The sequence below is a fragment of the Manacus candei genome, unplaced genomic scaffold, assembly GCF_025592945.1.
Source record: "Manacus candei isolate 608988 ecotype Guabito, Panama unplaced genomic scaffold, ASM2559294v1 h1tg000029l, whole genome shotgun sequence".
Lineage (NCBI taxonomy): Eukaryota > Metazoa > Chordata > Aves > Passeriformes > Pipridae > Manacus > Manacus candei.
In genome coordinates this window covers 876,530-891,416 of record NW_026138077.1, presented here as the reverse complement: position 1 = coordinate 891,416, position 14,887 = coordinate 876,530, and the positions used below count along the sequence as shown (strand labels likewise).

The 14,887-nt window shown below is 40.1% G+C and overlaps 1 protein-coding gene across 2 annotated transcripts in view; it reads left to right on the top strand.

The window, feature by feature from the left end:
• ZNF804A (zinc finger protein 804A) overlaps nucleotides 1-14,887 on the top strand; it is a 167,106-nt gene that overhangs the window by 106,137 nt on the left and 46,082 nt on the right. For both annotated transcript variants that reach the window (XR_007905058.1, XM_051790995.1), the window contains exon 2: nucleotides 5,282-5,425. Coding sequence is in view for 1 of the 2 variants with exons in the window: in XM_051790995.1 (XP_051646955.1) it covers nucleotides 5,282-5,425 (144 nt within the window). In the remaining variant the exon portion in view is untranslated. The remainder of the gene's footprint in view (nucleotides 1-5,281; nucleotides 5,426-14,887) is intronic.

Below are 14,887 nucleotides of genomic sequence, written 5' to 3'. Positions count from 1 at the left end.
CCCTGCCTTGATAAGGACAGGAAACTTATAAATAATTAGATTTGTTACTACACCACATTGATATTATTAATGTATTCTATTTTTTATTTATTCCTTCAAGTGCATCAGTGGATGATGTATAGACTGCTTACATGGGAAGAAAAAGTGCTATGCAAAGATATTAAAAAATTATATATACCAAGTAATACCAAGATTGATAGCAGAGGAGGTGGTAGTAAGTTGTACATTTTATTCCACAAAATCTGCTTCTTTGTACTGTCTTTATAATACCATGTGAATATACCAGAAATTAAGGAATCTGTTGTTAATTGTGCCCATGGATATCACAGTTAATTGACTATAGGGAAGCGTGCTCTTAAGTTGTGGATGATTTTTTTCTTTTCTTTTTTTTTTTTTTTTAGGCTGGTTCTTTCATATTAATATAGCTAATATATATTGTTTTGCCAAATTGAGAGTATTAGCTGGATATTTTTTTTTTACAATATTCAAAATACAATTTTGCTTTTTCATTTCGGTTATTGGGGCAGAAAAGAAATGCTTTAACTATTTTTTGTGAAACAAGGTTACACTGGAACATCTGTCAGGTATAATGGGCTCTAATCAAGAGGATCAGACCAGAGCAGTCTAATCCTCTCTGGGATGACTATACCAGTAAATTATCCTGAAGAAGGGGTTTATTTCTGTAATACATTTTGCTTTGCAGTGACTGCAGGCCTGACCCTTTTAAGTCTACGGTAAATGCAGAATAGCTTACTGCAATAAAAGGAGCTCACTTTTATTGTAAAGTAAGAATATTCACACTAGCAATCACCATGGAGTAGATAATGTATTATAATTTCACATTCTTCCTTTTTTTTTTTTGTGTCTAGCTGACCTTTCTGCAGACAGTAGAAGTATGAGCCTGAAGTGCACTCCATAAAAATATCCCCTAGACTGAGGCATCCAGTCAGCTCTCCAAAGTAATCTGTGTAAAGAGTTTAATGTTCCTTCTTTCTTTCTCTCTCCTATAATGGGAGTAGAAAATCCAGTCTGGTTAGTGACAGGTAGCCCCTCTGCGGATGGAGCCCGCTCTTAATCCAATTTATCAGATGTTTGCAGAAGCATTTGTCCAGGCTTAAGGCTTTGGAGGATGGAGAAGATGGATTTAGAGAAATAAAGCCAGCTGATAGATGGGATCACTTATTAGACATCTTTCATATAAATTATGAAAAATAGCTACAGTGAATTATAGCTGTAGGCTTTCAGATAATAAGCCTTTCAGGAAAAAAATAATGAAACTAAGTGACACTCAGTTCTTAGTCTCATTACCAGGCTGAATCATAATTCAAAGTTCTTTTAAAACTTCCAGGACCGTTTGCAAATCTTGATGAAAATGAAACTAAGCTTGATCGTATTTAACCAATTTAAGTGAGTTTTTTTGGCTGCTACTTTACTCCAGGAATATTTCTTTCCGATAAGTTTCCAGGTTATTTCTGTCTGCAGTCCATTGCCTGCTGCTCTCAAGGTCCAGGGACTGTGATTTTTTTTCCTGTCAGTTTTTGGGCAGTTATCCCTCATCAAAATTGACAGAGCTGGAGAAAAGCCTCCTCTGCCAAGGCAGCACTCCCTGCAAAATCAATAGAAATAACAGAGCAGGCAGAGAACCAGCAGCCTGTATTCTCCTGTTTCCATCCTCCATTCATCCTTGAAATTGGACTTGCCTTGGCTCCCAAAGCCAACCAGTAGCAGGAACAGTTGACACAGTTGACTCAGTCCTGACACAGCCCAGGGGATCCCATGGCCACAGAGAATCTCCTGAACACCCTCCATTAAGGGGTGTCTTAAGGAAATTTTTGTGTGTACATGTGAAATGCATAAGCTGAAGCCTTGAGGTTTGTTAATGGCCAGTGCTACCCTTGGAGAAATGGGAATTTTCCGGAGTCAGGTGAAGTTTAGCAGCTGGATAGAAACATCTCCTGCCAGCAAAGTATTGTACAGCAGCAAAGGATGTGGGCGATGAAGGAGTTGTATAAATGTGTTGGTTTAGTGCTCTATCATGATTCTGAAAAAATTCAAAAAGGAGGAGGGTAGAAAATAGAGACTATTAATATAGTCCTGCATGGCACTGTGGTGTAGCATGTTCTCATGTCTTTTTTTGGAGGCTGTGACAAGAACAAGCAGAGGTGATGAGTGGCCCTGATATAAGGAATGACTGAATAAACTAGAACTGTGTCATTCAGAGAACAATACCTGAGAGACAGTGTGGTAGGGGATGTATATGTTTAGGAGTAACCTAGTCAAAGGGAGTAAAAAATGAGTGTTTATGACCTTTTCCAATATTTACCAACTGTAACTAGCAGAATGCACCTTCAGAGCCAAGGGAATTGTGCTTAGTTAAGAGTCACTTTCCTTGTAAGAATAAAATCTTACACGGGTTTAAAAGATTGACCTGATCCAATGCAGCCATTCACATGTTGCCAAATGTTTTTGGTTCTTGTCATTTAAAAGTCCCACCTTTCTCCTTCTCCATACATGATTGAACTCCATTAATCTTTTCCATCTGCTTACATCTGATTTAGATGATGTGTTGCCATTCTTTGCTTGCCTTTGAAACTGTGAGGTAATATTGTAATGTAAATTTAGCCCTGTTTCCCAAAAGAACCCTAGCTGAAGTAATTTAGGGATAGAAACCCCAAGATCCTGAAGAGATTTTGTTACTTTGCAGTAAAGTTGTTCGTGGGGTTCCAGTGTCTCTGCTTCATTAGGGTGCATTGGCATGTCAAATTTATTTGCATTTAGGTGAGATTTCACTATATAATGAGTATATTGTTTTAAAAAGGGTACTTTATATCAAGAACACCACCAATGAAATTATGTAACATTAGTAAGTCTTGCAAAAGTTTGCTCAAGGGTTAATCAACAGCATGATGTGAGATCTTTATAAAAAATTATTATTTATTCACTGTTCTTGTCTTAGAACCCATCATGTTGCCTCTCGTCCTTCTCAGACGTCATATATGTAATATTTCAGAGTTCTGATAATTCCTGCAAATTCAGATTTTTCTTTTTCATGGTTTAAAAAAGCAAAATTAGGAATCATCCCTTTGTGGACTACAAGGAAGTCAAATCTGAGTCAGCAGTGCCCTGGCAGCCAGGAGGGCAAACCATGTCCTGGGGGGCATCAGGCAAAGCATCGCCAGCCGGGCAAGGGAGGGGATTGTCCTGCTCTGCTCTGACCTGGGGCAGCCTCACCTGGAATATTGTGGCACTTTTGGGCACTGAAATGTAAGAAAGATGTTAAGCCATTAAAGAGCATCCAAAGGAGGGCAACGAAGATGGTGATGGGCCTTGAGGGGAAGCCGTGTGAGGACACTGAGGGCACTTGGTGTGTTCAGCTGGAGAAGAGGAGGCTGAGGGGAGACCTCAGTGCAGTTACAACTTCCTTGTGAGGGGAAGAGGAGGGGCAGGGACTGAGCTCTGCTCTGGGGGGACCAGGGACAGGACCTGAGGGAATGGTCTGAAGTTGTGTCAGGGGAGGTTTAGGTTGGATATTGGAAAGAGGTTCTTCCCCCAGAGGGTGGTTGGGCACTGACCAGGCTCCCCAGGGCAGTGGGCACAGCACCAAGGCTGACAGAGCTCAAGAAGCATTTGGATGACACTCTCAGGCACAGGGGGTGACTCTTGGGGCTGGTCCTGGGCAGGGCTGAGGGTTGGATTTTATGATCCTTGTGGGTCCCTTCCAACTCAGCATATTCTCTGAGTCTGTAAACACAGGCAGTCTTGGTAACAGTTGAAGTGGTTTTAAACCTGTAGTTTTTATGAGTTAATACCAAGAACTAAGAGCAGAGTTTCCAGGATAAGTTTCAATGCTGCATAAATGTATTTCCAAGTGTAAAATACTGCTGTATCTTGAAATAAAATGCTAACCCATTTTGGCTTTAAACCAAACATACTTTCTGAAACATAATTTTAGAAAAGTGTTAGGAATGTGTGAATTCCTCATTAGTCAGCCAGTATTCAAAACACCACTCTGAAATGACTTTTGTGATTCTTTTAATGGGCACAGTTTTGGTGAGGGAATACCCCAGTTTGGGTATGAATGAAGAGTGTTTGCTAGCAGTCCAATCATGCTGAATTATAGTTAAAGTACTATTTTAAATAATAAGTACTTTGTGGATATAATTATATGACTACTAGTCCTCTCGTTTTTTTTTTTAATAAACATCACTGTTATGAAAATATTCTAATCTAATAACCATAAATTTTCCATTTTAAAGTCCCCAAAATATATTGAAATTGTGAGTTGTCAGCTGTGAAAACTGATAGCAGTAAGGGACTTCTCCCCCAGATTAACTCAGTTTTGGGTGCTCTGATCACAATATCAACTTTTATCTTCATCTAACTGAACAAGGAGTAAGAAGGGGAATTTGGGGTCACTTCCAAAGATCTCAGAGTGATGAAACTTTGAGAAGCAAATATTTTCTTAAACAATATTTGATGTGTTTGGGGATTTTGGGCTGAGATTCTATCCCAGACAGTCTTGTCAAAAGCAGGAGTCATTGCACTGAGGTTATACATGTTCAGTGTTTAACTGGTACTAAACTAATCTGAGATGACAGACCATTTCCATGCTCTTTCAGAACAGGCCATGCTATTTAGGAAATTAATAAATATTACTTGTCTATAATTTGCTCATAAATGATAAGCAAGGTTGTGTGTGATGCTTTTGCTGATGTCTGGTAAGCAGAGACATGTCCTTCTAGTATGGGCTGACAAATACAAAGTGAGGAAAACACTCATTCCATCTCAGCTGTGAGAGTGTTCCCCGTGTTTCATGTGTGTGGGCATTCAAGGGGACCCAGCAGGGGTTTTTTTAATTTTTGTTTTCTTTTTTAGTAAGCAGACTTTCTTGTAAAAGCCCGATAACTAAATTATTGCCATTTGTATCTTCATGCTTATTCTGCTTGGGTATCTTACTGAGCAGCAAGGCTTGGATGGAAATTCACTTGAAAATAGCCTTCAGTGTGATAAATATTTGTATTTAGACAGAGCCCGGGGAAATCCTTCTGGCCTCTGACAGAGCCCCAAAGGGGAGCTGGCAACTCTAGAGCAAATTAAAGTGTGCAAATCTTCAGCCTTGCTGCAGATCCAGCAAATATGTGCAGTGTAACACAGCAAATACGGGAAGGCTTTTAGTTACGGAGGTGTGTAAATGTTTACAAATATGATTAACTGCAGAGCACAAAATCCATTTGCAGCATCAAAGACAAAACTAAAATTACTTTTTCCCGCCCCCCTCCAGGATTATGCTGAAAAGAAAAACACGATAGCAAAAGCTCTGGAAGATCTTAAAGCCAACTTCTACTGTGAACTCTGTGACAAGCAGTACTATAAACACCAGGAGTTTGACAATCACATTAACTCTTATGATCATGCTCACAAACAGGTAAGAGGAATCTGCTCACTATTTCAACTTAGTTTCATGTAGAATAATGAAATAAGATGTCCTGCAGGCAATCATAGTTGTGTTGTCCCCAGTTTTAGGTTCTGGGAAGCAAAATAAAGCATTTCCTTAGAAACAAATCTTATCGTGGAGATTCTACAGTCAGAGATTCTGAGATGGGAAGAAAGAGAAATTTGAATAGTTTAACTGTGAAGAGGAATAGGGAATGATGAATAATATGATGAGAAGTGTAAATCTATAATTTCCTTATCAGTTTAATTTTGCACATAAATACTGGGGTATAACTAAGACATAACTTACTGGGAAACGTTTGTTGCAACAGATGTGCACAAGAAACTTGACATACACTTTGGTAAACTTTCCTGTAGTGCAGATGCAGTTCTGAAATAGGCTGTGATTTACTTAAATTTGTGCAGATACAGTTCTGAAATGAACTAGGATTTTGCTTAAATACATTGCATAAAAAAATACCAGCTGTGGTAACGAAAAGATTCTGGCTAAGACCACAATAAGATATGTGTTAGCTCTAAGACATTATTATTTACATTTTTACCACCTCATTTTATCACTGCACTTCCAAGTTGTGTGCCCTACTTTGGTAAGATAAAAGCAGTGCTTCCACATGGTGAGAAAGACAATGCATCCCAGAGCAACATCCTGGTCTGTAGAGGGGTCAAGTCTATGAAATTCAGAGGGAAAGACAATGCATCTTGACTCCACTGAAGAGATATGTAATGATAATGTAAAGATATGTAATAGCTGTACAGGAAATTTCTACTTAGGCCACTTAGCTGGTAATTATTCTGTATCCTTTTTTTTTTTTTTTCTGACTGGTGAAATCATATGGTTGTGTATCTGGATTGATTGCTTTCCATTCTAATTGAATTTCCCTTTGTCTTGTAATTCTGCTCAGGGTGAATGTAGACGAGTTGCTACACATGTTTTATATCTGTGTTATATAAGATAATTTGCTTTTCTTTCTGTCAGCCCATCTTCCTGAAACACTTCCCTCCCTCTCTCACTGGTGTTTTTATTTAGCCCATAATTTACACTGTCAGCATGAGTGTTAGATTTAGGTTTGAGAACTATGGAGATGTGGACCCCAGCAGCAATAGCAATCCATGAGAAGCTGGAGGGAAAGATATATATGTTAGATAAGAAATTAGCAGGTAGCTTCATTGCATCCTGCAGCTGCTTATTATGAGTTTTAGTTAAAATAGAGCTGGAACTGATTCTTCAGGTGTTATGTTCACACAGCAGCAGGTCCTTAATGGATGGCAGGAAAAAAAGAAGTGATGGGCAGAGTCTTCCCCACTTGACCTCACTTAGGATTTTTATTTATTAATTTATAAGTGCTCTGAAGCACTTGGAAATAATGAGAACCTGAGGGTTGCAGTCCTCATCCCTCCATTCAGGATGGATGAAAAACTGATTTTGAAGCAGAGGTCAGGTGTGGGACTGAACAGGGGCTTGCTTGCAGTGTTTTCTGGTGGCTGTAGACAGGAGATGGTGGGCCCTGCACCAGCATCTGACAGAGCACAGCAGATCCTGCCCCTCTGTTTTTTGTGTAAGGGGTCTGTGTGTGTTTGCAGGTGGCTTTGTGGATGTGTTTGGGGAAGCACAAGAAGTCATCCTCTTCCTCTGTAAGGTCTTCACAACTTTAATCTCCTTGGTAGGAAATCAGAGAAAAGTTTTTGGTTTTCCAGTAGAAAAAAATGCATGGGTGCTTCTCAGTCATATTACCTGCAAATAAGACTATTGATTCCTGAGATTAAAATGTTAGATCAAGTTTAACTCTCCATGAGTATTTTTTTGTGGTGGCTTCTACTGGTGTTATGAAAGAAACAGATTCCTCCTCCTGTATTTTGGGTGTAAAAGCTGGCAGGCAGCACATGCTGCAGCACAGGCTCGCTCTGATTTGCTCTGCTTTCAAGGAACTTCATACTAAGTGCTTTTTTTTTTGAGTAACCTAATTTAATAATCCTGATGGAGCCATTTGCAGGTGGTACTGTTGAATGCTCTGATTTTGTCTCCAGACTTCCTACCTCAGTTGTTTTCCAGCAGTTCAGCAGGGGTGAGAGGAACTAATAATCCGTCTTTGGGTTTTGCTTCGTATTTTTTCTCTTTTTCCCTTCAGTGAAACCTTTCTATAATGATGGATGGGGAAGTACTTGCTAGAAAAAGTTTCCCACGATTGAAGGACAGTTGTAAGCATGTGCAGCCAGTTTGGTTTCAGGGATCCCAGCACCTGAGAGTGGTTCCTATATGATCAAATGAATGAAAGCTCTGCCTAAACCTGAGTTCATCCCAGCTTTTCTGAAAAGCCACATTTAATCCTAATTGTGCTTTCTGTTGTCACACCACCTAAGCCATGGGAGGGTTTATCAGAGAAAACATTCCTAACAGCTCCTGTACCTCAATTCTATTGTAGGAGATTATCTTTTTCTTTCCATAGATTTAAAAGAAAATTCACAGGATTTAAACCAGAAGATTTTTAAATTTTAATTTTTCCTCCTTTGGACGGGGGGCCTTGTGCTGTCAGGTGTTGGTTGTGTCTTACAGCTCTGAACACCCACTTTGAGACAGAGTGAGGTCCTTCTGAGCAGTCCAGAAAGGAAGCATAGGAGTAGGGCAAAAAACTAATTTTATTTCCTAGGAGCTGAAGGAGTTCACTGTCTCAAGAGCTTCACTGCCTCTGTTAGTGTGTTCTTGTTGTCAGCTTTGACAATATGGTTTGGAGAGCAATAGCTGGAGCCTTTATGAAGTACTCCTGGAAAAGCAGCTTGCAAGCAGTCAGAGGTAATAGGCAGAAATGAACTCTCTGCTTTGCTTTGAAAGCCTAGACAAAGAAAAAAAAGAAAACCAAAGTAAAATGCAGGTGTACTTTAAAACAAAAATGTTCTCAATATGAGCTCAATACAGGGAGAAATGTAACAAAGGCAGAATTGCTGCTATTTAATATAGTAATGAGAGAATTTGTGGAGGTCAATAAACTAACATGATCCCAGGGAGGTGAGAAGCTGGAATAGTTTATTTGGACTCACAAGTTCATATATAAAGGGTTTAGGACCTACATATTCAACAGGGGGGTTGCATATTCATTCTGTTACAACTGGGGACTTTCCAGGCATGAGGTAAAGGGGAAATTCTAAATTACAAACCTTTGGGTCTTAGCACTTACATCATAGGGGAAAACCCACTTTATCTGGGGGGATTTTACAGGGGGGAACAGGTATTGGGTTATATGCAAAGGTCTGATGAGATCAGGATGTGGATTCTCTGGCTGGGGCAGGACATGTGATAACATCATGCAAAGAGTCTCTTCCATTCTGCTGGAGAAGGCAGGAAATATCCACAGTGATGAGGTCATTGAAAAGGGTTTTTCCCCAGCTTTCACAGTTCATGGCTTTTTGCAGAGACTGCTCAAATCCCTCTCTGCAGCTATTACATTTTTGAATCCTACAAGAATTACTATTTGATGATGATGGTCTAAAATCCCGGGATGCAGATTTTAAGACCGGCGCCAGGACTTTAAAAACATCTCTATGATTTTATTCAGCATTTCTGGAAGTGCACGAGGAGCTCTCTGAACTGCTTTATTCATGCAGGGTGGAAAAAAAGTCCTCGAAATGCTGTGGGTTTGATAAATGTGGCTGAGCATTAAATCTGAGGCTCTGAATGACCTTAGAGCTGCTCGGAGCGGGTGAGTTGTGCTTGTCTGCTTGGTGAAGAAGGCTGGGTCCCACAGCTCAGTCCCCTGCATCAACCATTCCTCAAGAGACTTCTGCCACTACAGGAATAAAGAGGTATTATTTCTGCTTATGAAAGTCTTCCTCTTCATCCCAGAACTTCTGATTAATCACCTAATATCACGGCAGCACACTCGAGAGCTTGGTGCTGTTTCGTCTCCCAGGAGGACTTTTCCAAATATCAAGCAACAATAACAGTGAAAGCTGTGATGAAAAATAAATAGCCCTAATGTATTTGCATCTACATATGAAAATACAATCAATTAAGTAAATTATAAGTAGGAAATTTTCCCCACAGAATCAGAGGTCATTTCTCAAACTGTTTCTCCCTGGATGAAAATTATCTCTGTGCTCTAGAAATGTATTTAAAATTGTATGGAGGTAATAATGGACAAATTATGCAGAAAGACTAAATGAGTACTTGTCCCTTTTCCCTGTTCCAGACACAGATTTCTTCTGTGTTTTTCTCCACTTCTTACATGTTTTTCTTTGCAATTTTTTTGAGATCAATGCCTAATAAGCTAGAGAATATCGATCTGTAGTCAGTCAGAAGTCCAAACTTAACTCATCTTTATGTGTTTGAATAAATGTTTCGTGCCATACGGGTGGAGAACATGAAATTTGGAAGTGGAAGGGTGTGGTTAGGCATAACAATAATATAAAAGCCTCATCATTTAACTAAAGCTGTACCTCCTACCAGGTACAAAGTGGATAAGGAGTGGTGTAGCACATTTGGGATGCCAGTATTCCCAGCAAACATAATTGGATGTAAGCAGTTGTTTGAGCCTGCAATTTAAAAACAAAGCAACAAATCCTTGTAGTCATCATTACAGCTCTTTTAAAAAAAACTCTCATTGTAGAGTTATTCCCTCTGAAAAAGAAAAACACCCACATCTTCTCCTTGGTTGGCACTTGCAGAGCGAGCACTGCAGTGCATCTGCAGCTTCTGGCATAGCCCAAGAGTTTGTGTCTGTTTGAAGGGAAATAGCACATGTACTGGGAGAATCATGAAGTGAAAGAACTTAACTGCTTGCTGGGAGCCAACAGGATTTTTTGCTGTATTTTTCAGGCCTGCTTTTTGCAGGTTGGGTTTCCCCTGGAGCTACTGGAATCAGACTGAGCCAGAGGCAACACGTTGTGTGCAATCTTTGAAATGCAGAAATAATGATTCTCAAAAATAGTGCTATCTTCTAGAGCAGTGTGTCTAGAGCTTTGGTGAAGTACAGGATAAAAACTAAAGTGTTTCAGAATTTTCTGAAGATTTGCTTCCTAAGCAAAACAAACGTGACATATGGTAACTCAGATACTGGGGACGTTCTCTAATAAGAGATTTCATAAAATAAGAATATTAAAACTTCTGTTTCTCCAGCTTTAAAAAAAGTTTTTAAGCTCCACTGGAAAAGCTGGAGTTGTTACCTGCTAGGGTGATGGTAAAGGGGATCACCAGGAGAGGTGCAGAGCAGGACAGTGCTTGTTTCATGACGCGTATCCGCTTTTGCTGGACACACGTCCATGAGAGGCAGAGGGTGAGGGCAGCTGCTCTTGGCTGGGTCCTGTCCCCTTCCAGCAGTTGGCAGCCCCAGCACAGCTGGAAGCAGCCTGAAATGGCATTTTGCTGGTCCTTGCTGCACGCTGAGCCCAGCCACGAGGGATGTTTGAGATGACAAATAAGACAAGAAGGCCACCGTGAAAATTTATGGCCGTGACAATCCCTGAAAGTGATAAATCACTCCTTTAAGCACCGACTCTGCTGGTCTAGGATCAGGAAAGTGCCAAGCCCATGGTGCCTTGAAAGACTGAGGGTGGCTGTATTTCTGCAGGGAGAGTGAGGAAGGGCAGCAGGATGCAGGTGCAATGCCAGCTGCTTCATTCCTCCTAGGGAGAGTGTGAGCCCGGCACATGCCATTGGATGGAGCTTCTGGGACACAGGGATGCACTTCCAGTGTCATTTTTTTCCCCATTCCTTGTCAGTGAAAATGATTCTTTGCAATGCATTTCAGCGTTTCTCTTTTTCGTTGTATTTTTCTCTTCTTTTTAAATCATTTTTAATATAAGACAGTCGGGGTTCCAGCAGCTGAATTTTCTGGAATGAAGTAATTTTATATTCCTTGTCTTACTTTAGCTCATGTCTCCTGTTAGAAGAGAGCCACATCTTGATGTGTCCTCATGGGCAGGCAGTCTGAACTTGCCGAGCGTTAAGTGAGCAGAAATGAGGATTTAAACAGTTTTGTTTGAATCAATCTTATGTGGCCCTTTCTTACTGTTTTTATTGCTTTCCCAGAATGTATTTTGGCATGTCTTCCTATATTTCTTTTTTTCCCCTCAGGAAAACATGCTCATCTTTGTAGCCTTTTTAAATATTAAGGGAACACAAGTGAAGGTTCAACTGTGCATTCATGTTCATATGTGTATTTGCAATGCACATACAACCACAAAATGACCCCCTCCTCTCCCAAATACAGGCTGCTCTGTCACTGTATTTTAGGTTGGGTTTGGGTTTTTTTACCCATGAAGACTGTGTTATTTAATGGTCTTTTGTGGTTGGAGTGGGGTTTCTTTGTTGGGGATTTTATTAGTGAAAAGCTTCCTTTTAAGTTTTAAGCACTTGTACTGGCAGTAATGCTAATAAGGGTCATTGCCAGGTCTATTAATTCTAGCTCAGCACTGCTGGGAGCGTTGGAGCAGAGTCTTGCAATAGACTTGATGCTTCCTTTCTCAGCTTCTTTAAATAGAAAACCTGTTCTGTTCCTCTGAAGAGAAAGGCAGAATTGCCAACATGGCAGGAGCACACTGGGCTGTGAAGGAGGGAGACAGGCTGAGGAGCTCCACTCCTTCGGGGTGTAAGGATATGTCCAGAGCAAATGCCAGCGAGGCAGTTCAAGGGGGAGCCTTGTTTTGGGATGGTGGGTTGCCAAGAGGAGGGTCACCCCTGCCACCACCTGTGGGTGGTTCGGAGTCAGGTTTGGTGTGACCCTGAAGTGCAGGGAGAAAATTAGCAGGAACTGGAAGGCTTCAGGAAAAGAGGAAATACAGTCCCATTGTGTTAGGGCACAAAGCCACTTGGAAAGAGTTTTCCTGGTCTGCGGTGGAAGACTGCCAGTGGTACTCTTTATTCTGCTTTACAGAATGTATTTTAAAATTAAACAGATAAGTTTTGTTCTTTATGAATTTTTCAGCCTATGTAGGGAGAAACTTCACACTGTTTCCTGGGTGAAAGAAAAGAATTTGTTTCCCTTCCAGTTTTTTATTTTGCCTATGAATTTTAATCCCAGAAACTGTCTTCTTGATGGGTATCAGCATAACAGAGTATTTAGGCACTTTTTAGCTCTAAACTTGTACTGACGGGTTAGATGAGGATATTTCTGCATAAAATATTAATCCTGCGAAATCCAATTTTGTTCCCAACAAACATTCTGTTTTCTCATTACCAAAGAAAAGACATATCACTATGTTCCTGCCTTAGTAATTAATAACAGAAAAGATACTGTGTAACTTTTTCTGTTTTCCGTGTTTGGGAAATCTGATTCTGTAATAATGTTTCATTAATTAATGGAGTCTTTTTTTTTCCGAAAAAGTGGTTTCAGAGCAAACACAGTTACAGTAGAGGAGTATATACCCTTTCTGTCCCACTAATAGCCTGCAAACAGAGCATTAGCCCCGTGCACTGACACTACCAATTCCACGAGGAGCCTCTCCCTTAATGCAGGAGAAGCCTCACCCAGCTGAAACCCTTCCTCGGTTTAGAAACTTAGTGTTTATCCTCAGTTCTTTATTTTCTTTCTAGTTTTGAATTATTGCAGCCTTCCGATTTCTGTCCTTTTCAGTATCCAGATACAGAACCTGATAAATCACTAATGTTAAATTTCCATCCAAAAAAAAAGAAATTACAAGTTTTTTTCAACCACACGTCGCTTATTTATTACTGTTTTAAAAATCTAGATTGAGCACGTTACTAAAGTGAGGGGGAAAAAATTACAGGACCAACACAAAGAGGGAGGGAGGACTAAGGGACAGGAGGAACCACATGTTTGTTCCATACATCCTGCATGTTTTTCTCCCTGACATGCATTTCTACTGCTCTGTGGCTCACTCTTTTGTTTAAAATTCTACTTCTATATTTCAGTTCAAGTTTGTCTTTTTAAATCAGTTCAAGAAACTTTCTACAGCAAAGTTAGCTGAACTTGAGGCTAATTTTAAGTTTGCTTTACCATATCAGCATCTATCAGGTTTTTGCTGTTTGGCCAACACTGTTGCAAAAGAAAATACTTTTTTTCCCATTCAGCCCTATGATAAGAATGGGCACAATAATTAGGACTTGAAGATAGGAAAAAAATAGCAGTTTTTAGTTCATAATTCCTGAGGCATTGTGCATATTGTAATGCATCTTTTGACATACAGTGTTTTTGAGGGGAGCAATGTTTAAAAACTTGTGTAATACAAGCTTGGAGGTCAGATGGTGGTTTGCCCATCACTTGCTTTGTTGTATTAGGCTATAGATTAGCTAAGCAATTACCTGCCAGAAGAATATTACTTCTTATTTTCAGTCATGCTTCAGAGTCAGTCTCCCAAAGTTAATTTAAGCATCATTATCACTGCAAAGTTCAAACCAATAACAGAATACCTTTTCTGCAGTTTTCAAGAATTCCAAATGCAGTTCCATTGCTGTCCTGAAAGCAATCAAGCAGATTATAGATTACCTGGAAGTGATGAATAACATGAGAAGCATTTTGTTACTCCATGGTTTTGAGCTGTCACAGAGAAAGTGAAGGAAAAACTAACACATTGCTAGTAATATATTAAGTTCTGACCTCTCAAGGTGAATAATTTCTTACAACATGATCTAATTTGCTGAAACAATTAAGTGCTGCATGTGAGTGGTCAGTACTCCATGCCTGGTCCTGCAAAAGCCACCTCGTAGTTTCCTATTTGCTACCAAAAAAAAGTTTCAGGATATTTTTTTTTTTTCCCCCTGGGAGCTCTGCTGGAATTCTACTTCATGCCCTGAGGTTTGTGCACGCTGGTTTACATATGAGAGTTTATTCTTCATTGGGAAGAACTGCACAACCTTTTCGGTACAAACCCCGCTAAGTCTTAGGGTAATTATTGCAAAATCAATGCTCCATTCAGCTCAGGAAAAGCTTGTTCTTTTTTTAGTGGGAGCTCTGACCTGTTGATGAAACGTAGCCTTGCAATCAGCACTGCCTTTTGTGAGGAGATGTGACAAGACAAACAAACTTCATGGAAGTGAGAGTGGGTTTCCCACAAGTGGTGACCCCGGCTCCTTCTGCGCTCTGTGGGCAACAGGACGCTGGGACCTCTCTGGAGCCAGAGGTGAACTTCTCACAGTCCATATCAGGAAAGGCTGGATGCCTTGTGTGGGAAATATCCCTCTTTTAAATTTAGAAAGATGGCATAAACTCAGAGAACAAAGAAACAAGGAAGAATTTGTTCGGTGCACCAGGTCTTTCTCTCACCGAGTTTCTGGGGAAAAAGACCCCTTGGGCTTACATCTTTTACATTTTAGTTTCACAAAACCCACCCTTTTTCACATAAGTTCAATATATTAATTTTTGCCTAAAAAGGTTTCTTTTCTCTGAAAAGGGGCTTTCCCTTTATCCCAACTGGCTGCAAGGCATCCCCTGTCAAAGATGATGGATCTTCTTTTGTTCTTAGCCTAAAGAGAAAAAGGAACCCC